Source organism: Alligator mississippiensis, chromosome 3 (assembly GCF_030867095.1).
Source record: "Alligator mississippiensis isolate rAllMis1 chromosome 3, rAllMis1, whole genome shotgun sequence".
Lineage (NCBI taxonomy): Eukaryota > Metazoa > Chordata > Crocodylia > Alligatoridae > Alligator > Alligator mississippiensis.
In genome coordinates this window covers 75,466,611-75,494,291 of record NC_081826.1, presented here as the reverse complement: position 1 = coordinate 75,494,291, position 27,681 = coordinate 75,466,611, and the positions used below count along the sequence as shown (strand labels likewise).

Sequence of the window (27,681 nt, the reverse complement as noted above, 5' to 3'; positions counted from 1 at the left end):
TGCTGTGGCTTTGAGCTTACAAACTCTGGGTAGTCAACCGTGCACCTCAGTGTCGTACCAACCCAGCCCTCAGATAATAGTTGTAATTACATGAGCAAGTGGCATCACCCACAGAATAAATGTTAAGATAAAATGAGAGCTATAACAGAGCTCTTTGAGACCCACAGTAAAAAGGGAAATGGAAGAAGAAACCACATAAAGGAGACTGCGTAGCAATCTTCAAGCTAGGGAAGGAAGCTGAGAAACTGAAGAGGGCTGTATCTCAAGAATTAAGAAAGAAGCTGTTGAGGAGGGCAAGATCACCATTGTCAGGTTCAGCTAGGAAACTAAGGTGGATAAAAATGAAGTAGAGCTTTTGAGAAATGATTAAGAAGAACTTGTTTACACCATGGAGCAAGCAGTTTTGAAGGATTAGAAAGAACAGAAGCTAAACTGGAAGGATCCATAGTGGAAATGGAGAAAAAAACTGAAACAGCTGTACATGGCTCTTCCACTATGTTGAACGAAGACAGGATGAAAGGAGGAGGAGAATATCTTAAAAGTTAGGTAGGGTTGAGGATTTTTTTGAGGATGGGGGAAAGTTGTCATCTCTCATACTTTAAATGACAGAAAGAAGAAGGTGATAACAATTTAAAGAGAGAAGAGGATGGTATGAAAGATGGTGTAAGAGAGGTCAGGAAGTATCAAAATGTGGTTGAAGGGGTAGGTGGTGCACCTAAAGGAGAAAGCAGGCAAGTACAGTTAGTGCCAATTTTTGGAGAGAAGGATAAAAAGGTTTTTGGAGATCCTTAGTGGAAAAGAGGACAATAGAGGTCTGATCAAACATCATTAATATTGCTGGAAAAAGTTGGTATGAAAGTGTGTGGAGAAGGTACACACAATTAAAGTATTAAGGAAAATTTTGTATATGGCAATTTTAAAACTTGAGAAATGTTATGGCCTGCGCTGAGACATTCAGATACAGTATGCCATGTATCACAAACAGTACAAGTACTTTCATACTCACTTTTTCAGTTTTTCTCTAACTTTTGCATCTTTAATTTCATTTTGGAGATCCTCAAACTTCTCAATTGAAGTTAAGTTACAGAAAACCCTATAGTCAACATATGGAGGAATCCCATGGTCACGCCCTCTCTGGATATTCATAGCTGCCAGATCCAGAGCCACTGAATGTGCCATGGAGAAAAGCCTCTCAGTCAACTCCAAATTCAGAAGCTGAGTAGGTACTCGCATTTTACCAGCAACTCCAAAAAGGCCACGAAGGAGTGGATCAATACCCCCTTCCTGGATTATTCGGAATGGAGAAAAGAAAGCCTTGTGTAGAAGAAGGTGGCCTTGTGGAATTTCTCCAAAGCTCTCGTTCAAACGATAAAGAACAGGATTGATCAATGTGTGGCCAAATCTAAAAGCAGCAGTTGCAAAAGCATTAATAATCCCTGCATTCACATTAGGGTTATAACCTCTGTATTCGCCCATCATGTTCATGCCATGATTGCCAAGGATCTTCGGTAGCCAGTGACTATATGTAATATATTGCATCTCTGCACCAACAATCTTTCTGGCTTCATTATAAACTGTATCTCCATCCCAATGTGGGTTCATTTTCAAGAGTTCCCTCGCTATGCGATTATGTTCACGGAACCACAAGGTGTGCATAGCTGTTAGACCCAGCTGCTCATTGGCTCTGTGGTCTCCCGCAAGGAAGCATGGTACAGAGCTTTCATTTTCATCTTTTGTGCATTCAGTTGGTGGACCTGTGGCAAATGGTAATAAGTGCTTTCTAGAAGATGGGACCAGTAGGCCTTCTTTGAGGAGGCCATGGTGATTTGTTTTATCCCTTAGCTCTTCTGACTCCCTCTCAGAACTTGCATAGACATTAGAGGCATCAATGTAAGATGTCAGATGATTAATCTGCTCTCTTGCATAGACTGAATTCATAATTAAAGAGGTCATTCCACTACCACAAACTGGGCTTGAGCGAACAAAGAACATGCATTTCGAATTTGTCACTCGAGGATCATTCTGAGGAATTATGACAGGGAAGCAAGGTGGATCATTAGTACACACTGAGCTACAAGACTGCCCATCAGAAAAACGAGACATACTCAGGGCAGGCACCGTCTGATCCAAGTCATGGTCTAAAAATTGACCCCACTGCATGAGCATATGAGTGTATCTGTCATCAGGAGTTACAGTCTCTGTACCAACCATTTCTGTTGAGATAAGCCGTGGTAGTGGAAGGGGATAACCATTATACAAAGTGTCATGATTGAAACCCCTGGGTATGTTAAAGCCATTTTCATACACAGGTTTAAGGATCCGTTCAAAAGCAGTCAGAGAGGCTCCCCACATTGGGTACTGTAGATTGTTACATGTTCCATCGTAGCTTCTGTATTTTTGATGGAAACAGATGTTAGAGCAGTCCGGGAAGCGTCTGTGAGCTGTACATCCAGAGAGATTGGCAATCAGACTGAGGTAGTGTGGGGAAACCAGATCATTGTAGCGAAATTCTGAAACACAACATTTGAAGAAATTAATTGATCTTGTATTTTAAAAACAACTCAAAATCCATGTGAAATTCTTAAGATTCTCAATACTAGTATCATGGCTGTACCTGGATAAAAGCAACTGTTTTGTAAAATGTTTGTCAGGATATAAGCTGCACAGATTTCCTGATAGGCTAGGGATCTGCTCCTACTTTAGCCAAAGGCAAACCTATTGATTGAAATGGGAGGACTGGGTTGTAAAGTTACAGCCACAGTGAAAGATTCAACAGTTGTAGTGGGAAATGCTGTGGAGAGCATAAAAAGTAATATACAGAAATGAAAAAAACAACTACAAACCCTCCTCCATACAATAGGTTAAATAATGGACAAGATTCATGTCATCAAGTTTTAAATGATATTAAACCAGAGGAATATGGGTTAAAATACCAAGGAGGTGAGAGGGCAGACTGTGGAATACTTTTAAATGGGAAGATGATTTCTGGAAGGCAGTAGTGCTGAAAGACAACAAAGAGTGATTAGTGACTAGCACAAATTAACCCTGAGTTACCAATGCAAAGCAACAGCAAAAAACATTAATGCAATTTTTTTTTTTAAGGCAGAGAAATCGTGTCAAAAGTGTAAGGAGATAATAATCCCCAGTGTGACCAAACCCAGAATATTCCTTTTAGTTCTGGAATTTCAAAGACGGAGGATGTAGATAAACTGGAGAAAATTCAAAGCACCACCAGCATCATTTGAAGAGCCAAAGGGACTGAGATACAAAGAAAGATTAAAAGAAATAAGAGCTTGGCTAAAAAAAGGCTAAAAGGAATATTAGAACTGTCTACAAATATTTGGATGATGTAAACATTAAAGAGAAAGAATGCCTCAGGGTAGCACATAGGAGGTGTGTTTATAACTAGAAGTGATAGAAGGCAATTAGGCAAAGAAACATATAAGCAGCATATTAGAAAACCTTTTTTTTAAAAAGAAGAACATATTACTTTTGCCACTAGAGGCAGTTTCTAGTAAAAGTAGGTCTCTATCACTCACTGCCCTTTAACAGTGATCTGAATAAAGCACTGAGAAATAAACTGCAGGAATGATTTGCAGACTGGCATATATCTTCTCCATCTCTACCTTCTACAATTCCATAAACCAGATTACAATAACCTGCATAAATCATAAGATAGCATCATAAACAATACTGAAAGTAGTTGTCTAGAACTCTTGCATGTATTTCCATTGTAGCTCAATGAACATTAAGTCCATTCCCTAACAACTAAAAACATCCAAAACACAGTGGTGCGCATCTTTCTGTCCCCATGGGTCAGTTGAGTTGCATGGGGCCAACCTGCAAGCTTGATCCTGTCTGGCATCAATCCATGATCATGACCTAATGTGAGGCTGATGTGAATCAGCCACCATCAGTGCATCAGATGCATCTGCAGGGGGACCTGACAGGCTGGGCCCACCATTCACTGGCATGATCTTGCGTGTGAGGCCACATCATCCAGCTGCAGGGCTGCCCCTGGGTCTGAAAATCTAACAGCAGGAGAGCTGCAAGTAAACACTGTTACCACTCCCCCACTAAATTTTTGGACCTGTGGGGAGACTCATGGGCCAGATGACATAGCCTCCTGGTCAGGATCTAGCCCAGGAGTGGGCAAAATATGGCCCGCAGGCTGGATCTAGCCCACCAATAAATTTGATCTGGCCCACAGGTGGACGGCCACCAACTCATTGGATCTGATCTGTGGGCAGCTCCAACCATCACATGGTGCCAGGGCGTTGGGTAGGACTGATTCTACCCAACAGCATCAGGCATCTGCTATGGACCTGCGTGGGGATTCTGCTGCAGTAAGAGGGCAGCGTCATCAGCTGTGGATGCCACAGGCTGGTTCAGAATTCCAGATGCAGAACCTGCCAGTGCAGTGGAAGCTCCAGTCTGGAGCCTCAACCCAAAATCTGTCAGCAGCATTGGCCATAGACCCAGGCAGGAGCTGCTGTCATGCTGGGCGAGCATCACCATCTCCCTCTCCTCTCTTCTTTTATGCTTCTTCCCTCCCTCCAGAGCCTGGCTGAAGCTGTAGTTTGCTAGCAGCCCCAATGCTCAGCTGTGGACCCAGGCAAGAGCTTCTGCTGCACCAGGCAAGCATCAGAGTCAGCAGTGACACTACTGGAAGATCTACAGCTGAGCATCAGGGCTCCTAGTGAACTACAGCTTCAGCCTGGTTCTGGAGGAAGAGGAAGGGAGGGAAGGAGAGGGAGGGAAACAGAGACAGAGACGAGACAGACAGATGGATGTGGTCCCCAAAACTTATTAAATGGCCTTCCAGATGAAATAATTGCCCACCCCTGATCTAGCCTGCGGACCAGAAGTTAAGCACCACTGTAAGACAATGGTCTCAAGTTGCAGGAAGAGAGTTTTAAGTTAGATATTAGGAAAAACTCTCCCACAAGAAAGGTAAGAAAGCACTAGAACAGGCTACCCAGAGAGGCTGTGAAGTCTCCATCCTTGGAGGTTTTTAAGACCTGGCTAGATAAAGGCTTTGCTGAGATGATCTAGCTGGGGCTGGTACTGCTTTGAGCAGAGGCTTGTACTAGATGACCTTCTGAGGTCCCTTCCAATGCTAATTTTCTATGATCCTATGATATTTCATTATAGTACATTTGTTAAAAAGTGCTGGATTTTAGCTCTAAAAGCCAGAGTGAAGATTTACCAACATAAAGCTCCAACTCCACATCTGTTCAAACCCCTTTTCTTAGGTCCAAGTTCTTAGCACCAGAAGATCTAAAAAGAACAGCAAAGCAACTTTGCCACTTATAGGCATCTTTCCAGAATTAATCAAGCCAATAGAGTTAAAAAGAAAAAGTGATTTCCCTTTCATAAATCACCACTGCAACGCCTTTGTTTTTTCCTTTTAGATCAGGAGCGGGCAAAATGTGTTCCAGGGGCCGGATGCAGTCCGCCAGGCCATTCTATCTGGCCCGTGGGGCCCCTAAAATATTTAGAAAATTAATATTTATCTGCCCCTGGCTGCCTGTCATGTGGCCCTCAATGGCTTGCCAAAACTCTAAGTGGCCCTCTGCCAAAAATACTTGCCCACCTCTGTCTTAGATCCTTGCCCCAGAAGAGCCAAGTGAAAAGTAGGAAACATAGTGAAACGCTTGCATGTTGGGATGTAATGATCACCCCTTTAGAAACGCTCTCTGCTTCTGTTTAACTCTAAATGATGGAAGCGACAGCATGCAACTAATAACAAGTATCTAGAAAGGCCAATTCTTCCGTTTCACAGCAGTGATGATATTGATTCATTTCTACTGAGTATGAAGACACCACAATGCATTTGAATGACAGTTTCTTTTATAATAACAGAAGCAATAACACTGTCATTATAAGAGGAGTGAGGCTAAAGGGATATTGAAATTTGCCCTTAAAAACTTTGGTATTTATTTTAAAATAGCCAATACTTTATTACAGGAAATTACTTGAAAAAAATTCAAGGCAAATTATCTAGAAGCTTCCTGAATATCACAAAGAACAATATTAACTATTTGGTATGGAAATAACAGGCATAATCTGAACTTCATCAACCCACACAATTCTTCTTTTGCTCTCACCTTTTAAATCTTCCGAATTAAAGATAAAAAGTACCATGGCAACAAACTCAAAGGTTGGTTTGAAGGGATTTTTTTAGTAAATACATCTGTTAGTTAACTGTGAAAAAAGCTTATCTAGAACTTCTCCTTACTGAAAAAAACAGGTGCTGAACATCTGGATCCTACACTAAAGCACTGCACAACAAAGATTTTCAACCATTTAGAACATTTGGCAGATGAAAACAAAATGCCATCTAGAGGCTGTGAATATGGAAGGAAATTGTCCTTTTATTTGTAAGAGCAAAGCAATAAAATCAAAACAAATTAACAACAGAATGAGATCTCTAGTAACAGCAAATCTTCAGTGTTTTTTATTGCTAGTATGTTTAAAATAGTACATAAGACTTCCTCTTCATCATGTCAGATGCCATATGCTTTGTACAAGAACTATCAATGGCAAATAAGGTCACTCACCTAGCATTTAACAAAAGATGGCTGCAATATTACATATCTGTGCTGAGCATGATATGTATTAAATATATTAGGTTTTATGAACATTATCTATATCTTTGAGGACACAGTTGTTAGTGTTGCTGGATAAAGGGTATTTAGGGAGATAAATTGGTTTGAGCTATCTTTGGACTGCTAAAATCAAAGACTACTCAATACAGACAGTCATACACAGACATAGAGTGGAGGTAAGTCCTGCAAATCTTAGCTACATAATTTAGCACCTGGATGGACCATGAGGCAGGTGTGGAGGCACAGGATGGGACAAGAAGGAACAGGAGAGTAAAATAGGGAACGTTTCAAATTAAGCTTCAAATTAATTAAAAAGCTTAGCTTTTTTGGGACAGGAGGTAGGGTGGGTGGGGAGAGTTCAGGAAAAAAAGGCTGTAGTCTAGTTCTTGCCATAACATATCAAGTGGCTTTAGGTATAAGTCAGGGTCAACCCAAATCATCCAAGAAACAGCCAAGCTTAGGTGAGATAAAATACATAGGAACTTGGTTTTGGTTTTTATTCTATCTTCTCTCTACTTATGATGCTCTTACTGATAGTTTGCACTGATTTCCATCAATATATTCTTCATCACTGTATTGCTCAGCTAGTTATAGCTCCTAGAGAAGATTCTATAGCTTGGCTAAATCCCAAATATTCTTTTTTAAAGTAAATGGAGGATGTTGCACCTGGTGGGCCAGTCAAAAGTGAGGGAGATGATAAGATTCCACTAAAAAACAAAGGGCAGAAATGCCCACAAGGCAAGATTACAAGTATTAATCACCACAAGGAGAAGGCTCATCTGTACCCCAAAACATCCACAGCAATATCACAGCAGATACAATTCTAAATCAGGTATACAGTGGGCACATCTACACATTCATTAGTGTGCCGTGGTTACTGTTTAGTACCTGAAATAACAGGTACTAAACTGAATGCACAGTAACCAGTGCTACTGCACAGTAGTGTCTGCACATGGCTTTTTTGTGACACTATTGTGCAGTAGACTTCTGTAATTCTACTGCTCATTAGCACAGCTTTTGCCACGTTGCACTAATGCACAGCAGAATTAGTCTTCTGCACATTTAGTATCTTGTGTAGATGTGCCCAGTGAGTCATTAGTGACAGAACTCTTAAAGGAGGGTCCTTCCAACAGGATACCCTCCAAAAGAATATCTGCCCATATAGGTTTCCATTAACCCATAGGTCACAGGATTAGGAAATCTTGTCCTTTCCTTAAACCCTGTAATCTATGCTCTGAGAGAGAAGGGAAATTCACATTACATTTGGCCTTAATGGATAATATATCATGCTTGTATTCTGACATTTCTAATTTTTATTGCACACTAACAAAGTAAATGATTGTCTAGTAAATCTCAGCAAATCATGTGTGTATGCTTTTACTGTTAATGGTCCTGAACTGAAGGATTTTCAGCATTTAAAGAAGAGACAGCAAATTATAAATTTGCAATTGTGTTTCAGCGTGTGGCGAGAAGACATGACATGAACCATTATTCATCAAAAGATAGGATTTAATGCCATCTGGAAATCACAGTCCTCCAATTTAGGCCCCACAATCAGTTACTAAAACCCTGAAGTCCTCATGCTAGCCTCCAGCCTTTATGGATATGGAAGTAAATATTCATTCACCCCTAAAGAAGGGTGTTTATGACCAAAAGCTTGCAAACAACAACTTTTCCAACTATTTAGTTAGTCTAATAAAAGATATCAAATTTACCCAAAAAACCTTGTCTGCCTATATCCTTAGGTGAATAAAGCTACAACCAACACCCCCAGTCGCCCCTGAAACATTCCCTGGGAATGGCTGACAATACCCCAATTCTTGTCCAATGTGATGCAAAATAGGTTCCCCACGAATGTTTCTTCAGAGAGCACCAAGTCAATGACACCAATATCAGCTGCTAAAAATATTCAGTTATTACTGAGCTGCATTTGAAATAATGATCTAGAAATGGAAGTTGTCGTGGCGCACCTCGCTGCCCCGCTCCTAGAGAGGGGAAAACTGCCAGAGGAGAAGCTCTGGCAGTGCATAAGGAACCCTAGTAGTGATTAGGAAGTACAGGTGTGGGTTGCCGGGGCAACTAATGAGAATCAGCTGCCTGTAGGAGGCAGGGCCTGGCCCTTATAAAGCCCAGGGCTGAAGCCAGGTTAGCAGTTCCCTGCCAGCAGCCACAGAGGCAGGAGCTAGGAGGCGAGCACTGTAGGAACTGCTCTAGCCAAGTGAAGGATGGCAGCTCGAAGAGGTTTGAGCACCATGGTTTAGCCAGGCGACGTTGAGTTAAGTTGTGGCCAAGAGGCTTGTGTTTGGTTGTGGTTGTTTATTACACCAGTGGTTTGGGTGAGGCTATTAGAGGTTGGAGGAGGCCTCATAGGGGGCTCACGGTAAAGTGGGGACCCCGGTGCCAGTGAGGGTGCATTATCCTCAAAGGGACCCACAGTGGTGTGGGAGCCCCAGCGCCAGTGAGGGCGCAGTATCCTTAAAGGGGCCTCACAGCAGAGGGTGAGGACCCCGGCGCCCAGGAGGGTGCAGCATACGGGGTGTATAGACCCCAGCCCTAGAGAGGGCCACTTCTTGAGAAGCCCTAGCGTGGGCGTGACGGGCCCCAGAGAGGGGGCACGATTGAGAAGAAGCCCAAGTTGGGCACAACGAGCCCCAGGAGGAGGGTGGCCTTTTGAGAAGCCCAGGAGGGGCATGACGAGCCCGGTAACAGGCTAGCACTACAGAAAACCCAAGAGAAGGGCAGGGTGCTGCAGTGGACCCCAGGAAAAGGGGTTAGCAGCACGGTGCGCCCAAGAGAAGGACAGGGTGCTGCGGTGGTCCCCAGGAAAAGGGGATAGCAGTACAGTGTTCAGGAAAAGGGGAAGCAGAGCGGTGGGCCTGAAAGACTGGAGGCTCGATATAGAGTCCCAAAGCGGGCAAGGGTCCCTGAGTGGGACAACACTTTTAGAGGAGGCCCCAGAGAAGAGGGGCAGCATGAGAGAAGGCCCTAGAGAAGGCCCCAGAGAAGGGGGCAGTGTACGTATAGAGAGACACGCCAATGTCTATCACATCTGCGAGGCTTGGGGCGTTGTATTTGGGGTTGGTAGGAGCCACACGTAGCCCATAAGGCTAGGGTGCCTGGAACGCACCCAGTGTACTGGGAGACCCCTGGTGGGGTCCGGGAGAACACGGAGACGGAAGTCCCAGCTAACCGTGCCGAGGAGACGTAAGGCAGCCTCCCAACATATTTACTGAACATCAAAGACGTGGCGGGTGAGAATAGAGGGTGCCCTAGGGCCAAATTGGCACGGAGAGAGGGCCTTAAGGAGATCATGGCCCTCCTGTAGGACCCTGCCGTGACAGAAGTTTGTCTCCACTACTAATCTGTTCCTTACCAGTCTTGTCTGGGGCATTCAACAAATTACTGAATGCATTTTTGTGACACATAGTGAAATGCTAAATGGCAAAGGCTCATCTGTACCCCAAAGCAGGTTTTATTTATTAGATGATGTATGTATGTATGTATGTATGTATATATAATAAGATGAATGTATGTAAGAATTAGAATGTCAGGTAACAGGATACCTTTTACAGGTTAAGTGTAGTCACCAGATGAGTGAAAGATTACTAAGGCTAAATGGGTCACACTGTCTGAACAATGAGCCATGAGGATGGGAGGCATTCTCTTAGATTTTCCAACTCCAATAAAACGGTTTTAGTCAAAGGGAATGTTGTCCTGAATGACTTTGAAGACCATGGTAATTAGAGGCCAGGGACACACAAGGGGAATGAGAGTTCAACACAATTTCCCTGACAGTAGGAAAGCCTGGTGGAAAAACTGAGAAACAAATGGATGCCATGATAAATCCCAAGAATTACTCAGTGTCCTCAAGGAAAGAAACCCATCTAAGCATTCTGTATGGGAGAATAAGATTAGATTAGACTAGATGTAGGTACATCCGCACGAGCACGCACATGTGATTTGTGGTGCCTCAAAGCCGTTTGCTGCCACCCATGCACTATGCTGCTCATTTGCAGTGTGGCAGGTTTTTATTTTTTTATTTTTTATATCGGGAGATGAGATGCCCTCCTTACCTAGATGCCCCCAGGGCCCCAGGAAAGGCTGCATGTGCCAGAGCACACGTGCAGAAGTGCGCCTAGGGTCAAACACAAACATGTGCTACTGTTATTTGTCCTGTGGGAAATGCACACCCCTGCATGTGCATACTCATGGGGATATACCCTGTGTGTCTACAGGTGGTTTATTTCTTAAACCATTCTCTTCAAAATGAAGTTCCATTTGCTAATAAATGTCCATTGCTTTAATAAGGCTATCAATCTTCATATAATTTATAACAGACTCTAAAAAGGCAGAAATGCAGGTGGCCCAGTGGACTGGTACATGATCTGCATATTTGAGGTGTAAAAACCTAAAAGTTTATCAATAAGTAGGAGAATTACATCCCAGGATTCATATGGACAAGAATCCAAAGACCTGTATACTCTCAGAAAAAGATGATGCCGACTCTGCACTACTGGCAATGTAGCAAAATACTACCTTAGCCATAAAGGTTAGAGAAAATGAATGTTGCACATCACTCTTTTTGCCCTGGTCTTTAACTCAGAATTCCAGAGGGAGGTGTTCACAACAAATATTATAGCCAAAGGACTCAAACAGCAGCTAAAGTGGGACTACATAGCATGTCATTCCTGCCTGCATATTACTTGTACTCTAACTTTCACACAGTTACAGGAAAAAAGCCCAATCATAAACACTTTGTATGGGAAAATGCATTTATGCAAGTGCAACCCACTAGTGTTATATTCTAAAGAACCATTAGTGAATAAAATTAAAAATCAAACATAACATATACCTTTAAGGAGGTGGAATTCATTTAGCCTCTAGGTAACTCTGAAAGTCTCATTCCATTGTGGGTTTTATCCCTTTCAGTACATTTGATGGCATATTAAAATTAAAGTACAAAACAAGAGAGACTATTTTTCCTTATACTTTTTGAAGGTAAAAATTCTAGCAGTAAGGACAAAACGTAGGGATGGGTTGGCTCTGCAACCTGCTCAAGTTGTGATAACAAAATCAGGCACCAGACCTTGGAGGTTTATGCTGTTGTTTATGTGCCAACATAATGTATTGCATTAACTTTCAAGATGCATATAACATGCTTGAAATAGAATACTGATAAACACATCTAATATGTATTAAAAGGAACCTACCTAACTTATGTTAGTATTTACATTTTGCCTACTTCAGTTTGGCAAGAGCTTTTGACCACAGGCCATTTTCTCTTTCAGATACTAATCATGTCAGAAATAAAGGTGGTGGTGTTTTTATCTGCTATCATGCAACTAATCAAAGCAAAGCAGAATCTTCGTGAGAAACAAAGAAGTTATATTATAATATTCAGTTTTTAACCAGCACAAATGGGTTGGAAATTTTGGACATAATTGAGTCTTCAAGTTAAGAATAGAATATAGTGCCTGGAAAATTCAAATGCCAGTTTTCTAAACATGCACAGTTTTTTATTAGTTTCTAGTAATGTGGTAGAATTTATATTGCAGATTTCTGAAGCAACAACGACAGAATATTAAAATTGTACGCACCTTTGTAGCAAACTAAATTGCTCTACATTTTTTGAGACAGTAACTATCACAGACATATTTCTTTACTTACAGAAGATGGATTTAAATATTAGTAAAGAAAATAAGTCTGAAGAGTGAAGATAGTAAAATTGAGAGTAAAACAGAATAAAAAAGAGAGAGATGGAAGTCTATTGAAAAATGAATAGGAGTTTGCACTAGAAAATTATGGCAATATTTAAAAGAGGATTGGAGAATTCAATTTTTGATTCTCCTGTACTATGTACAGGAAAGTACAAAGTAAAATACTGTAAATATATTAATATAATAGTTCATAGGTCTGTTTCAAGCTGTAATTTATACAAGCTGTAATTTCTCATCTAAGAAATGGTAATCCCGCTAGCCCAGTTCTCCCTTGCATCACTGGGCTTTAATTAGAAGCTTATAAGACGGCATTAGACCACGTTCAGTCAGTTCTGACTCAGGTCCTAAAATGTAAAAAGGAAATTGTGCTAAAGGAAAGCCATGTGTCTGAGGACAAGAAAACAAGACCCTGAACACTTGTGGTAGTCGAAGCATTTTTCAAAAAATGTAAAGCTGTTAAACCACATGTGACGGTTAATTTCCAGCTCTGGTACTTTGTTCTGTCCAAGTTTATCCAGTAGTTTCAACTACATAAATGGTGTTTCATTTATGTGTACAGTGAGACCAGCACAGAATGGCTACTATCTTCAATGATAGCAGCGGTCACATAATAGTCTACCTTATCTGCAGTATGCTTCATATAAAATTGAGACAGTAAGACACTGGGTGAAAAACACTATAATAATGTAAGATGATATTGCAAGTTTCACTAGTGGGGTACCACAATAAACTGCAGACAGAATAGATACCAGTGTTTATGTGTACCCACCTATTCCACCAAAATCAACACTGAGACCCTGTTTAACATGTTCCTGAATCAACTGAAGAGTTTGCTCAAATATCTCCCCTGCTCTTGCAGTCTCTATAGTGAAAGGATCCCGTGGGTAGCGGAACTGAGCCAGCAGGTCAGTGGGGGTTTGGGGATGCCTGCAAAAAAAGAGGAGCATGTGTTGAAGTTTATGCATCAGAGGTAGCCAAGCTGCAGCTAATGAGTCACTAATAACTCTGAAAAAAGAGTGATAGTTAAATAAAATCATCCCTTTTCTCTTCATCTCATTTTTCTCCTTTACCATTTGTTATTTTCTTCAGTTCTTGCTTATGGCTGTCTTTCCCATGTATAAAAAACTAATTACTGGGCAGAGATATTTTCAGAATATCTTTGCAGACATTCAACAACTGAAAGTAAAAGCAATAAAGGTAGCCTGCTAGAGGTCTTAAGGTACAGGAACACAGGATAGCATACAAGATCTATACTATAGACAAAGGTGTTTCTGTAGCTCGTGTGGACATACTCTGAGCTAGTTTTAAATGGCTCACTGAGGATATGCTAAAGGTATAGCCACAGCAACGTGTGGCTCAGTCCAGCAGAAATACTGATGCAGCAGCCTGTGCTGAGCTTGTGTTGCTGTGGCTACATTAGTAGCAGTACCCAAGTAAGGTATTTCAAGGTTAGGTGAAGTCTACGTGAGCTGCCATCATATGTTTGACTGCAATATAGAAATACTTTCAGGCTAATGACAGTAGAAGCCTTTGACAATAATAAGCACAACATTCCATCTTCACAAGGGTGTTTTTGAGAGGTTATAAAAGTAAAGCCGATCGAGTGATAGACTATTAACACAACAAAAAGCTGTTGTGTTTTGATCTACTACACTGATACAATTGCAAATATGACCTGCCTCCATTCTCTCCCCATCATCCAACTCATACAAAATTGTTCATACATCATATATTCAAGGAGAAAGCATCAGATCTCCTACCACCTGTTTAATTTATTTTTGGTAAGGGGGAAAGCATGTAGAAAGAAATTTGTGTAAAGTTATTTGCTCCTCCTCAAAAAAAGGAGGAACCAGTTATTTACCCATAACTGTCTGAAGTTTACCATAAAATCAAAGAGAGGTAGTTAATTGTGCCATCTGAAGTCAAGCAGAAGACAGGGCAGGGTAGCACCTTAGACGCAAACTGGTTCAGAGAGGTACAAACTTTCATAGGTGACACCCTATAAAGTCAGATGGCATATGACAAAGTAGACTGTTGCCTAAAAAAGCTTATGCATCTGAACCAGTTGGTCTGTAAGGTGCTACCCTGCCCTGCCTTCTGAATTACTAGAACTTCTTGGCTACTATGAACAAGAGGGTCCACCACCCAGATATGCTGTAACACCACATAACTACTTCTATCTTTTGCAGTTAAATGTTAAAAGAATGTAATACTGCGAGTTTCAACACTTCATGAAAAGAACTATGAGACTCTGATGACATCAAGAGAGCAAAGGTACTCCTTTAACTCATCTTAGCACTGCTAGTCCCTTTGGTGTTTTTCTACATCTGTCTCAGCTTTTAACAACTAAGGCCATTTGTACACAGAGGTTTAATTCTCCCTAAACTGAAGTGGTGTTTTTTTAAAAACACCACTTCAATTTAGAGTGAAGTAAAGCCCCGTGTCGTGTACACCAGTATCAGAGCCTGATCCTTACCTGCCTCTCCAGCGGTGGGGAGGGGAGTGTGAGCTGCTGGTGGGCAGAGCGGTCCCTGAGCTGTGGGGGAAGGGGACTAGTGCTTCCCTCCATGGCAGTGGCGCCTCCTCCCCCACCCCCCTGCTTGGGTAGTCCGGGGGGGGGCACCGCAGCCGTGGAGAGAAGCACCAAGTCCCCGCACAGCTCAGGGAGGCAGGCAGGCAGGCAGACTTTGTGGGGGAAAAAAAAGATCAGGCTCGCTACTTGTCTTTTTTTTTCCCCTCCTTCTATGCAGCCTGCCTTCCCGGGCTGCTGCTGGACTGCCTGCACAGTCTGCCTGCAGAACCCCTGAGCCGCACAGAGCCCAGTGCTTCTCTCCATGGCTGTAGGGTAGGAAACTAAAACTCCTCAGAGGCGTTTCGCTTTGCAACACCCCAAAGTCATTTTCTGCATCCCAAAGTCATTTAAGGAGCATTACGCTGTCAAGTGTGCTACAGCGGCTGGAATTAACTCACAATACGCCACTGAATGTGCAAACAGCAATGCCATTAAAGCAGTGCAAAAGGCATTTAACCTTCTTTAAGCCCTCCTTAAAGTGTTGTCTACAAACAGCCTAAGCTACTTGTCTACAACTTTGTTCCCTTTTGCATCATTCAATGAAGAAAGCATAGGGATCACTAAACTAAATACTTTGCCTCAGTTCTCTAGGGATTAGGGCTATGACTAAAGGATAAAGTAAAAATGGAGATCTTTATCATGCCTTATTTCTTTGGTAAGGAAAAGGTTTCCTAATCTATTGATAAAGAGTCCAAGGCCAGATCAGTCCACTGTTTAGAAGACTGCTGCAGGCCACAGAAAATAGCCGCATGACAAATAAATGGTCCTAGAAACCAAGAGGCCAAGAAAGTGAAATAGTAAAAAGCGTATCTTCTGATTTTATTCTATGTCAAACAATATAATCTTTCAGAAAACTGAACTGATAATGACTGCTATTAAGAAACAACAGCCTAGCTACAAGAAAAAGCACATTCTGACAATCATATTACAGTATCTTTTTTTGTAATTTAAAAAAATGAACAGTAGCTAAGCAGAATAAAAATGTGAAAGATTTCTGTGAGCAAAGATAAAATACATTCTTACTGTGAAAACAAATTTCTTCTTGTGGAGTTAATTGCACTGTCAACTTGGTGGATGGCATCGAGAATGGATGATTCAACAAAGTTATCGCCAGCTTGTCTACCTCGCGGTACTGTAGAAACAATTTCATAGTTTGAAAAATTTTTCACTTAAAGTTCAAATTTATGCAATATAAATAGCACTTAATAGTCTTTTCATTAAAAGAAATGACAAGTCTTACAAGAACAAAAACTAAAATCTCAAAGTGATACTAGCCATTGTAGAGAAGGAACATTATCTTTTATATGAATATGACAGCTGGTACATCCACACACTTGGTGAGGTATCATAGAAGCATTTCAACTTTGCATAACTGGTTCAAATTTGGTTAGTAATGATAGACAGGTACCAAAAGATGCTTGCTTAGTTATTTTCAGGGGAAAAAATTTGCTTCAACTTCTAGGGGATAAGCAACTGCAGTACAAAAAAAACACTACAATAATTGGAATCTTTGCTGGATCTCACCACAGAGGGAATAGAATATAATTCATCTCAATGGCAATTTGAGCATCATAAAAGGTAACCATTTTTGGGTCCACTCTCCAAAAGAAACATCCATAGGAGACGTAGCTTTTATTAAGAAAATATGAATATTTCTTGTAAGATGACTATAATACTATAAGACTAAGTTGGTTAGATAGTTTGGTGCAGTGCTCAGCAGTCAGAATCAAAAAAGAGCCGCATGTTCATGCAATGTCTTTCTTAGGGCATGTCTATACCATGTCAAACAGTGCTAAGGAATGTTGCTGCATACTTGTTCCTGTTCTGTATAAACTGAGTGTTGAAAAAAATGTGATGTAGCAGGTACTAACAAGTAAAACCAAGACAGACAACCTGAAAGTGTCACTAAGTATGTGCCAAAAAATGGCAAAGTCACATTTTTACAGTACTCTGCATGTATAAAGCAGGAGCAAGTAAGTAAGATGGTTTTGGTTTTCATGGCATAATCCAATGCAATGCAGGCATGCCACTACAGGTGGTCAAAGTGTGACATACTGAGAATATTGAGGAACAAGAGCATGAATGTAAATGTTTGATAAAAAAGGAAATTAGCTTCACCAAAATATGGCATCTGGGGTAGGTAAAAGGGTAAGGAGCAAAAACAAACAAAAAAACCACCCAATCCTCATAAAAGCCTTTCCATGCCAAGCAAACTATAGAACTCCGCAAAAAAGTTCCCAAATAAAATAAGCAAGGAAGAGTCCATCCCAGCATTGCACCCATACCCCAATTAGCCCTCCCCTCCTAAGTAAAAATGCATGAAAACAGCTGACTTGAACAATGTGAGAGGTTAATTTGAAACCAATTGTGTAACATGAGGTTAGTAATTCATGAAAAATTACTAGCAATGTTAGTTCAGATAAAGCTGCATTTTCTCAAGAAAAAAAAAAAATCATCAAGGGGAGCCATAGTGAGGGCTCAAAGCAGTCTACGCTACATGCAGTAGTGTTTAAAATATGAATATACTTTAGATATAAAGGAAACAGCACACTGAATGTTATATAAAATGTCACATAATGTTATATTGGTGTATAAACAAATACTGTACTGTGCTCACCACCTAAGAAAAGAAGCACTCAAAAAAGAAAAGAGTATTTAAAAGACTTAATGGTCTTGTGAGATGGACTGGATATATTCACCCAAAACAAAATAAAAAGGTGGATATCTGATGAATGTGAAAGGTAGCAAAGGAAATAAAAATACCAGGAATCACTTTTATGTACAGCATATAACCATGATTTTAGATTCACTACCACTTCAGAGAACAAGGATTTTGGGAAGAATTAGCTATCTATGGCTATAAACAGTCATCACTTTTATCATGGGATTGGTTGTGCTGCATCTTGTCCCACCATGGAAAAGACTCAGCTGACCTTGGCTGGCCACTCCAGTCACAGGGAATAGGTGTGTGCCTAGGCCCAGATGGGGGGTTCTGGTCATCTGTGTCGGCCCCTGTAGTCTACTGGAGAGGTGGCAGACCAAAGCCCGGGGGTCAAGGCCATTGCCTCACAGGAAAGTCCATGGCTACATCCAGACCCTAGTTTGCAACAATAGCTGTAATCCTGAAGATCTTCACAGGTCAGCATGTTCAATGGTCAGCCCAGTCAATGAGAGTGGCTCCAAACCACAGAGCAGCATTTCCAGGCTAGGCTGATAAGCAGCGACTGCTGGGAACAGATCATCATGGCCACCTGGGATAACGAGCAGTGGCATGTGAAATTCTGCACGTCCTGGGACATCCTCATGGAAATCTGTACCAAGCTTGCCCTACACATGCAAGGCAACAACCATACACCCTCTTATGCACAGAGAACTGCATTGCCGTTTCAGTCTCCGATCTGTAGCACACCATTTCAACACAGGTTAGTCAATGGCTGGAAAGACGGGTCAAGAGGAAAATCAACAGATGATGGGCCTGCACATCAAACTCCTTGCCAGTGCACAGGAGACTATGGATGGGTTGGCAACCTAAGGTTACCCAACTGCATTGGGGATGTGGATGTGGACAGCACACACATCCTCCTCCTTCCCCTTGAGCACCACGTTCAGGAATTCAACAAGCAGAAGGGTTACTTCTTGATCATGCTTCAGGCAGTTGTGGACAGCAGCCACTGAGAAAGGTGCAAGACACCAGGATATTTAGGAGCTCCCTTTCACCCTGAACTGTTGGCACAGACACTTTGCCCTTGGACTTCTTCACATCCAGGTTGAGGGAAAGACTGTACCCCCACTATCAATCGGGGACACTGCCTACCCACTGCACCACTAGCTGATGGGGCTGTTCACTGGATTCTTGGATGCCCAGAGAGAAAAGTTCACCTGCAAGACCAGCAGCTGCAGGATAAGTGCAGGATGCAGCATGCTTCCCACCATCTCAAGGCTTGCTGGAATTAACAGAGGACACGCATGGATGCCAGAGAAAACAATGTACCTAGGTTCATGGTCTCTGTATGCATGCCACACAACATCTGTGAGGCCAAGGGGGAATTTCGGCCTCAGACCCTGCTCTTGGAGATGAGCCCCACCCAGCTCCTAGAGACGTCATGCCTGCAAATTCTTGAATGAAGGCCAGTCACCTGACACTTGTTTGAGACATGCTGTTTCTGGGCTGAAGGTGATGAATTGAAGAATGATTAAACACTGCCAACCCTACTCATGCCCTTGTGTGGTCACCTCCATTGTGGACAGGGAGCAGTGGCAGGGGTTGAACATGTTGGTGGGGGCTGTGGTGGTAAATGTTTAGCCAAATGTTGAACCATGCTTCCATGGCTGTAGTGGGGGAGGGGAGTGAGATGATGAGAGCTTAGGTTGAGGAATTTAAATGATCAGCTGGGTGCTAAGCTATGCTCTTGGGGCTTTAGTGGGAGAAGCAGGTGATGAGATAGCTCATCTCAAGCTCTGGACAGGAAGCCAGGCACACTAGGTTCCTATCCCTGTGCAGTAGTATCACTACTGTGTTTTTTGATGGGGGACAGCTGAGATGTTAAGAGGACATTAAGCTTAAATGGCATCAATCCTTGCCCAGCTAAAGTGGGACACAAACACAACAGAACGCAGTGATGGTTAAAGACCATGCAGTGTTTGTTAAAGACACCCCTCCCCAAAACCAATGCCAGTTCCTGGTGCAAGGGTGGAGGAACACTTCCAGCTGTCTGTGAACAGCTCTTCCCTCCCAGTTTTTGTTTTAAATCCCATAGCCAAAATTCTGACAGTAGAAAGAACTTTTATTAAACAGGACAACAGAAAGGCTAAAAGGATAAACAAGAAAACAAATGTAATGAAGTAAACAAGTGCAACGTTAAAAAAAATAGTAACCCTAAAAAAGTTCTCATGAAACCCATTACTCCCCTATGAATGCTCCACCAGCCCTGTGTGGCCACAGCATGTGATGTGCCCCCAGGCAGCAGTCTTCAGGACATGGGGTCTACCCCTCTGAGGGCTGGGGGGTGCTTACTCCAGCTTGTTTCCACAGGAGGTCCCTGTGGAATGGTGAAACCTGGTGACAGCATGTGCCCCCAGGGACCAGTGGACTGTCGCACTTGTGGGTTAAAAAGCTACGTGAAGGGGAAAGCACCAAGAATGCCCTCAGTCTGCAGGTTCAAAGCAGACACGAGGTGATTCATGGACTCCTGCTTAGCCCTTACAGACTCCCTAAACAGCTACTCAGTTTGGTCAGTCAGCAGTGGCCACGTACTACTCCTCACCTGTAAGAAAGGAATTTTCTTACCCTAATATATAAACATTCATGTGTATTAAACTTTTTCTTGCTTACTTTTTCCATTGGGTTTCCTGTGAATCCCACACTATAGACAACAGCTAGACAGGATAATCAATGATATTTTCAAAGAAAGCTTCACCAAGATATTATGGTTGGGACAGTTGAAAGGGTAAGCGGTAAAAAAATAAAACAAACAAAAAGACTGCCCTTCCCAATAAAAGGGGCAATATTCTGTTCCTACTCTACCTATAACTCGTTGTTGTCTTATATATGCACATATATACACAGGAGACTGGTGCTTAAATTCATATTATAGCAACATGAAGGAAGCAGAAGGCACTATTATATGAAAACATACTTTTCCGTATTTTTATGAATACTGAATTATACATTTATATGCATTTTGTTAAGGATGCTGCCACACAATTGCTCCCCATGTTATTCCATAATTAATTACTTTAAATCCTACATGAATATTTTACAGCACCACAGAAAGTTTTAGGTATAGTCTGAAAAGGACACTGATCTCCTTAACTTAAAATCATGCCTCCAACTCTGTATCTTAGCTTGGACAGCAAAATCAAACAGCTAAACAAAAAAATCTTCAGACAAAGAAAACAGTTTGTATGGATAGTTGTTAATGTCATAATCAGATCAGTAATTATGCATATTAACAACAAGGTGTACTTTAGGCACGCACGCACGCACACACACACACACACAAAGATTAATCATCACATTGCAGAGGACGGAGCCTTCTATGGTCCTATAACAGCAGAGGCACAACATTGGGCAAAAAAAAGGCATCAGTATTATTCTCCAAGTTGCCATCAGATGCCTTAGTTATTGGTTGTGCTTTGTTAGAATAGGAGACACTGAATTTGGAAATCAGCACAAATAGCAAAATTACTGGACCACTTTCCAAACTTACTCAATTGCATCTTATTACAGAAGTGACCTTTGAGCAAGACATGAAAAGAATATATGCCCAGAGAGACGCATTTTGCAAAAAAGAAAATAAACAAACAAATCACACTAGATTTCATTTTCATGACTAATTCTCTAAGTAGCTTCATACCTTGGAATGCACAAAAATACTGGAATATTCTTTTCTTCTTAAAAAGAGAACAAATTCTATAATGTGAAGTGAAGTATTTCCTGATAAATCTCCTTCTAGTGATACAGAATGAGACTGATATGATAACTGTTACAAATCTCAGATGCTTCATTTTGCTGCATATAAATTAAGTGTAATGTATTCTTTGCCATAAAATTTCCATTTAACTATAATGAATCTGCTTATCATTTGCAACTTGAAAGATGTAAATGGAGTTCAATAGCTTATTGAACATACTCACTCCTGCTTAACTGATTTATGTACTGTACAAGAAAGCGCTCATCCATTCTCTCTTGTCTTTATCTTTGAACTTCCTTTTTCATATGGCCCTCCTAGAAAAGATCAGTCTAAGACTTATTTAAATTAACATTGCATATCAGAAGGACATTTGGTCTTAAAATAGGCGTAGGATAGTAGGATTATAAAAAAGTATGCTGGAAGAGACCTTGTGAGGTCATCTAGTCCAGCCCCCTGCTCAAGACAGGATCCTGTCTGACTAAGCTACCCCAGCCACGTGTCTATCTACCCTACTTTCAAACATGTTCACAGATGGAGATTCTGTAACTTCTCTAGCTAGCCTGTCCCAATGCTTGACCATGGTCATAATCAGAACTTTCATCCTAATCTCAAACTGAAATTTCCTCTGCTGCTTCTGGAAGCCAGTGCTTCTAGTCCTGTCCCCTATGGCCACAGAGAATAGTCTATCTCAGGGCTGCCTAACTTCAAAAGGGCAGGGAGTTGCAAGCAGCACTGGTCATGACCCATAGGAGTTGCATGACATGCAGGCTCCCAGCACCATCACCACATTCAGACCCCATGACATGCAAGCAACACAAGCCATCCCTGCCATGTGAGTAATGCGAGCCCCAGCCCAATCCTCCACTCACTTACTGGGCAGCCCAACCCAAAACTCCCTCCCACCACCTAAGCAGTGAGCTGACTGGGCCACCTCCACCCATGATGTCATGTCCAGAAGATCCTGGCTGCCACTGCAGAAACAGAAGCAATAGGGACAATAATAGGACAGAACTTGCAGGCTGAACTTTAACACCTTGTGGGCTAGATGCAATCCATAGGCCACCAGTTAGACAGTCCTGGCCTATCTCCATCCTCTTTGCAATCACCTTTCACATATTTGAAGACTGTTATGAAATCCCCCTCTCTGAACTAAATAACCCTAGTTCTTTCAGCTTTTCCTCATAAGTCTCGTTTCCTAGGCCCCTCCTTATTTTCCTTGCTCTGCACTGTACTCTTTCCAAACTATCTACATCCTTCTTGAAGTGTACGCCCAAACCTGGACACAGTACTCCAGGGGAGGCCTCACCAGTCTTGAATGAAGTAAGAGCATCAGTTCTTTTGATTTGCAAGTGACACTCCTTGTTAATACAACCTAACATACTGTTGGCCTTTTTTTTGGAACAAAAGAATACTTTTGGCTCATATTCAGTTTGTGGTCCACTGTAACCCCTGCAGTACTGCAGCCTAGCCAGTCACTCCCCAGTCTATCTTTGTGTATATAATTATTGTGTCCCAAGTGCAGGGCTTTGCATTTGTCTTTTCTGAATCTCATACGACTGACTGCAGACCACTTTTTTAGTCTATCTAGTTTATTCTGGATCCTAGCCCTGCCCTCCAAAGTGTCTACAGCTCCACCCAACTTGGTGCCACCTACAAATTTGATAAGCACACACTCAATCCCATCATCTAAATCATTAATGCAGACATTGAATAATACCAGGCCCAGGACAGATCCCCAAGGAGCCCCACTTGATACCTCCTTCAAACTAGACATCGAGCCAGTGATGAGTACTTGTTGAGCATGATGATCCTACCAGTGAGAATGCTGTGGGAGACTGTCAACAGCCTTCCTAAAGTCAAGTTATATCACATCTACTGCTCTCTTCTCATCCACAGAGACTGACATCTTATCATAGGAAATCAGATTAGTTAGGCATGACTATCTTGGTGAATCATTTCTGATCACCTTGTTCTCTTCTCAGTATTTTACAACAGATTCCTTAAGGACCTACTCCATGATCCATGCCTGTTGCTTTTTCAGGCTCTGGGGCCAGGGAGCACGGCCACCTCCCTTTGTGGGGTCTGGTGCCTTCTGGGATCTGTGCCATGCCAGCTGGAGGAGCTCCAGGCCGCAGTCGAGAGACTGTGCACCATCAGGGACTGTGAGCAGGAGATCGACCCCTACTGCCAGGCCCTTCTCCCCCAGGAGGCAGAGGGTAGACCACGGTCTCCCTCCAAGACAAAAGGGGACTTGAGAACCTCCCTCGTTGTCCAGCCCAGGGCTTGGACCAAGGCGGTCAGGGGCCCCAAGGCCCACCGCACCAAGGCCCCTGCCCCACTGGAGCTTTACAACAGGTACGAACCTCTTGCAGCACCAGCAGAACTTGCTGAGTTGCCAGCTCCTGCAGGCAACACAGGCGCTATTGTAGCTACCGCCCCCACTCTCCCCAAGACAAAACGTGAAGTGTTTGTCATGGGAGACTCCATCCTGAGGGGGACTGAAGGGGTAATCTGCCGCCCTGACCCCAGGAAGTTTGCTGCTTCCCAGGAGCCCATATCCAAGACATTGCGGACAAGATCCCTAAACTCCTCCAGCCCACTGACCACTACCCTATGCTCCTCATCCATGTGGGCACCAATGACGTGGCTCAGAGGCTCCCAGCCGGGTCATGAGGCGCTACAGGAATTTGGGAGCCGAGCTAAAGGGTCTGGGGGCACAGGTGGTGTTTTCTTCGATCCTCCCAGTCTCGGGCTATGGGCTGAGGAGGGAGAGAAGGATCCAGGTAGTGAACCAAAGGCTGCGGCACAGGTGTCCTCAGGAAGGCTTTGGCTTCCATGATCACATATACCTCCTCTGTTCGCGCTTGTAGGGAGGCAGTTAGACAGGCCAAAGCTACCATGGAGCTGAGGATGGCATCCGAAGTAAAGGACAACAAGAAATTGTTTTTTAGATATATAAGGAGTAAAAGGAAGGCCCAGGGAGGAATAGGACCCCTGCTAAATGGGCAGAAACAACTGGTGACGGACAGGGAGGACAAGGCTGAACTCTTCAACGAGTTCTTTGCCTCAGTGTTCCTAAGCGAGGGGCACGACAAATCTCACACTGGGGTTGTAGAGAGGCAACAGCAAGGCGCCAGACTTCCATGCGTAGACCCTGAGATGGTGCAGAGTCACTTGGAAGAATTGGATGCCTTTAAGTCGGCAGGCCCGGATGAGTTCCATCCGAGGGTGCTGAAGGCACTGGCCAACGTCATTGCACAGCCACTAGCGGGAATATTTGAACCTTTGGCTCGTGGTGCACGGGCCAAATCCTGGAGGACTGGAAAAGGGCCAATGTGGTCCCCATTTTCAAGAAGGGGAGGAAGGAGGACCCAGGCAACTATAGGCCAGTCAGTCTCACCTTCATCCTCAGCAAAATCTTTGAAAAAATTATCAAGGCTCGCATTTGCGAGAGCCCGGCAGGACAAATTATGCTGAGGGGAAACCAGCACAGGTTCGTAGCAGGCAGATCGTGCCGGAATAATCTAGTCTCTTTTTATGACCAGGTTACGAAATGCCTGGATACAGGAGGAGGGGTGGATGTCGTGTACTTAGACTTCAGGAAGGCCTTCGATACGGTATCCTACCCCATACTGGTGAACAAGTTAAGAGGCTGTGACTTGGATGACTACACAGCCAGTGGGTGGCGAATTGGCTAGAGGGTCGCACCCAGGGAGTCATGGTGGATGGGTCGGTTTTGACCTGGAAGGGTGTGGGCAGTGGGGTCCCACAGGGCTCAGTCCTTGGACCGATACTCTTTAATGTCTTCATCAGCGACTTGGACGAGGGAGTGAAATGTACTCTGTCCAAGTTTGCGGATGACACAAAGCTATGGGGAGAAGTGGACATGCCGGAGGGCAGGGAACAGCTGCAAGCAGACCTAGACAGGTTGGACAAGTGGGCAGAAAACAACAGAATGCAGTTCAACAAGGAGAAATGCAAAGTGCTGCACCTAGGAAAGGAAAAATGTCCAGCACACATACAGCCTAGGGAATGACCTGCTGGGTGGCACAGAAGTGGAAAGGGACCTTGGAGTCCTAGTGGACTCCAAGATGAACATGAGTCGGCAGTGTGACGAAGCCATCAGAAAAGCCAATGGCACTTTATCGTGCATCAGCAAACGCATGACAAATAGGTCCAAGGAGGTGATGCTTCCCCTCTATTGAGCGCTGGTCAGACCGCAGTTGGAGTACTGCGTGCAATTCTGGGCGCCGCACTTCAAGAGGGATGCAGATAACCTGGAGAGGGTCCAGAGAAGGGCCACTCATATGGTTAAGGGCTTGCAGACCAGGCCCTACGAGGAGAGACTAGAGAACCTGGACCTTTTCAGCCTCCGCAAGAGAAGGTTGAGAGGCGACCTTGTGGCTGCCTATAAGTTCATCACGGGGGCACAGAAGGGAATTGGTGAGTATTTATTCACCAAGGCGCCCCCAGGGGTTACAAGAAATAATGGCCACAAGCTAGCAGAGAGCAGGACGTCATTCTCCCGTTGTACTCGGCCTTGGTGACACTGCAGCTGGAGTACTGCGTCCAGTTTTGGGCCCCACAATTCAAAAAGGATGTGCAGAAGCTTGAGAGGGTGCAGAGGAAAGCCATGCACATGATCATAGGTCAGGAAAACAGACCTTATGATGAGAGGCTGAGAGCCATGGGACTCTTCAGCCTGGAAAAGCGCAGACTCAGGTGATCTGGTGGCCACCTACAAGTTTATCAGGAGTGTTCACCAGGATCTGGGAGAATGTCTGTTCACCAGAGCGCCCCAAGGGATGACAAAATCAAATGGTCACATACTCCACCATGACCAATTCAGGCTGGACATAAGGAAGAACTTCTTTACTGTCTGAGCCCCCAAGGTTTGGAATAGACTGCCCCCGGAGGTGGTTCAAGCACCCACTTTGAACACCTTCAAGACACATTTGCATGTTTATCTTGCTGGGATCCTATGATCCCTATTGACTTCCTGCACCTGGGGCAGGGGGCTGGACTTGATGATCCTTTGGGGTCCCTTCCAGCCCAAATGTCTATGAAATCTATGAATGTCTATGAAATCTTTTCAGATATGAGGTAAGGCTGACTGGTCTATAATTCCCCCGATCCTTCTCTTTCCTTTTAAAAAAGATGGGCACTATATTTGCTTTTTTTCAATCATCTGGGACCCCATCCAGCCTCCATGAGAATATTTCAGTATTGCTACAACTGCAGCACATTTCATCATTCCAAAGTACTTCACCATTGTGGAATATTTTACCATTGCTACAACTGACTCAAGGTTGTGCTAATCAGATATGCTGATTTTACAGATATAATGTAAAATTCAGATGTCTTTACTCTTGTTATTTTTACTTAATCCTCACTCAAGATAAAATTCCTACTGATTTCAGTCTCTGTTATTCTAGTTAATGTTTAATGTAATATATTTCCAGCCTTAACTATCGTAATTAGATTTTGTTTCTGGAGCAATTCAACTAAGTGGCATATGTTTATGCTTTAATAAGAAATCTGCTTTAAGAAAGCATTTGCAAGTAGGACTGAAGACATCTGGCTATATGCTGTTTTTGTAGTGACTTCCATATTTAAAGTTGAAGTCCTATAGTAGGGTCTTTAAACAATATTTGGGCTATCGGCTTTGACTGAGACAGGAAATATGGAGAGAACTGCTACTTAAAGCAACTGCAAGCTTGTTTGCTATGTAGGGCTGTGCAAAATGGCACTGTTCTGTTTCGACTTGAGTTTCAAGGTTTTGATGGAACATTTCATTTCGAATTTCATTTCGATTCAAAATTGCTGTTCCATTTCACTTCATCAAAACAGTGATGCTGTTTCGATGTTGTTTTGACGTTTCACCCATTCACTATAATGGGGAAGCTTGAAACAGCCTTTGTCATCTGGCAGGCAGATGGGGGCCCGCCACCCCGGGAGGGCTGCTGCGGCTGTGCCAGTCCTCCCAGGGCTGAGGGCCCCCAATCTGCCTACCAGATAAGGGAGGGAAGCCAGGTGCTGCCACCTGGGACTGGGGAGCTGGGAAAGGGAACTGACCCCAATTGCTCAGTTCCCTTACCCTGCGCTGTGATCAGCTTCCCGCAGCCCAGCTCTGGGAGGCGGGGAGAGCCAGGACTGCGCTCCGGCTGAGCCACATGGGGCCACGGAGCCACTGGGAGCGCAGCAGCGGTTCTCCCCTTTCTCTCACTACCTGGCTACTGGCTGCTTTGAAACTCAAAACGTTTCAAAACTCTCAAAACATTTTGACTAGCCTTGTTTTGTTTTGAAGCTGTTTTGAAGTCCTTCATTTCGATTCGATTTTGCTGTTTCGAGCTCGAAACACTGTCAAA

General features: G+C 43.2%; 1 protein-coding gene across 9 annotated transcripts in view; it reads right to left on the bottom strand.

Annotated features, from left to right (window-relative positions):
• The window catches only part of PXDNL (peroxidasin like), a 421,482-nt gene that overhangs the window by 137,981 nt on the left and 255,820 nt on the right, over positions 1-27,681 (bottom strand). For 8 of the 9 annotated variants that reach the window (XR_002093899.2, XR_002093901.2, XM_014606787.3 and 5 more), the window contains 3 exons: positions 15,924-16,032; positions 13,098-13,255; positions 1,007-2,510 (listed from right to left, as the gene is read on the bottom strand). Coding sequence is in view for 7 of the 9 variants with exons in the window: in XM_014606787.3 (XP_014462273.1) it covers positions 1,007-2,510; positions 13,098-13,255; positions 15,924-16,032 (1,771 nt within the window). In the remaining 2 variants the exon portion in view is untranslated. The remainder of the gene's footprint in view (positions 1-1,006; positions 2,511-13,097; positions 13,256-15,923; positions 16,033-27,681) is intronic. The other variant, XM_059724103.1, reaches the window with a different exon arrangement.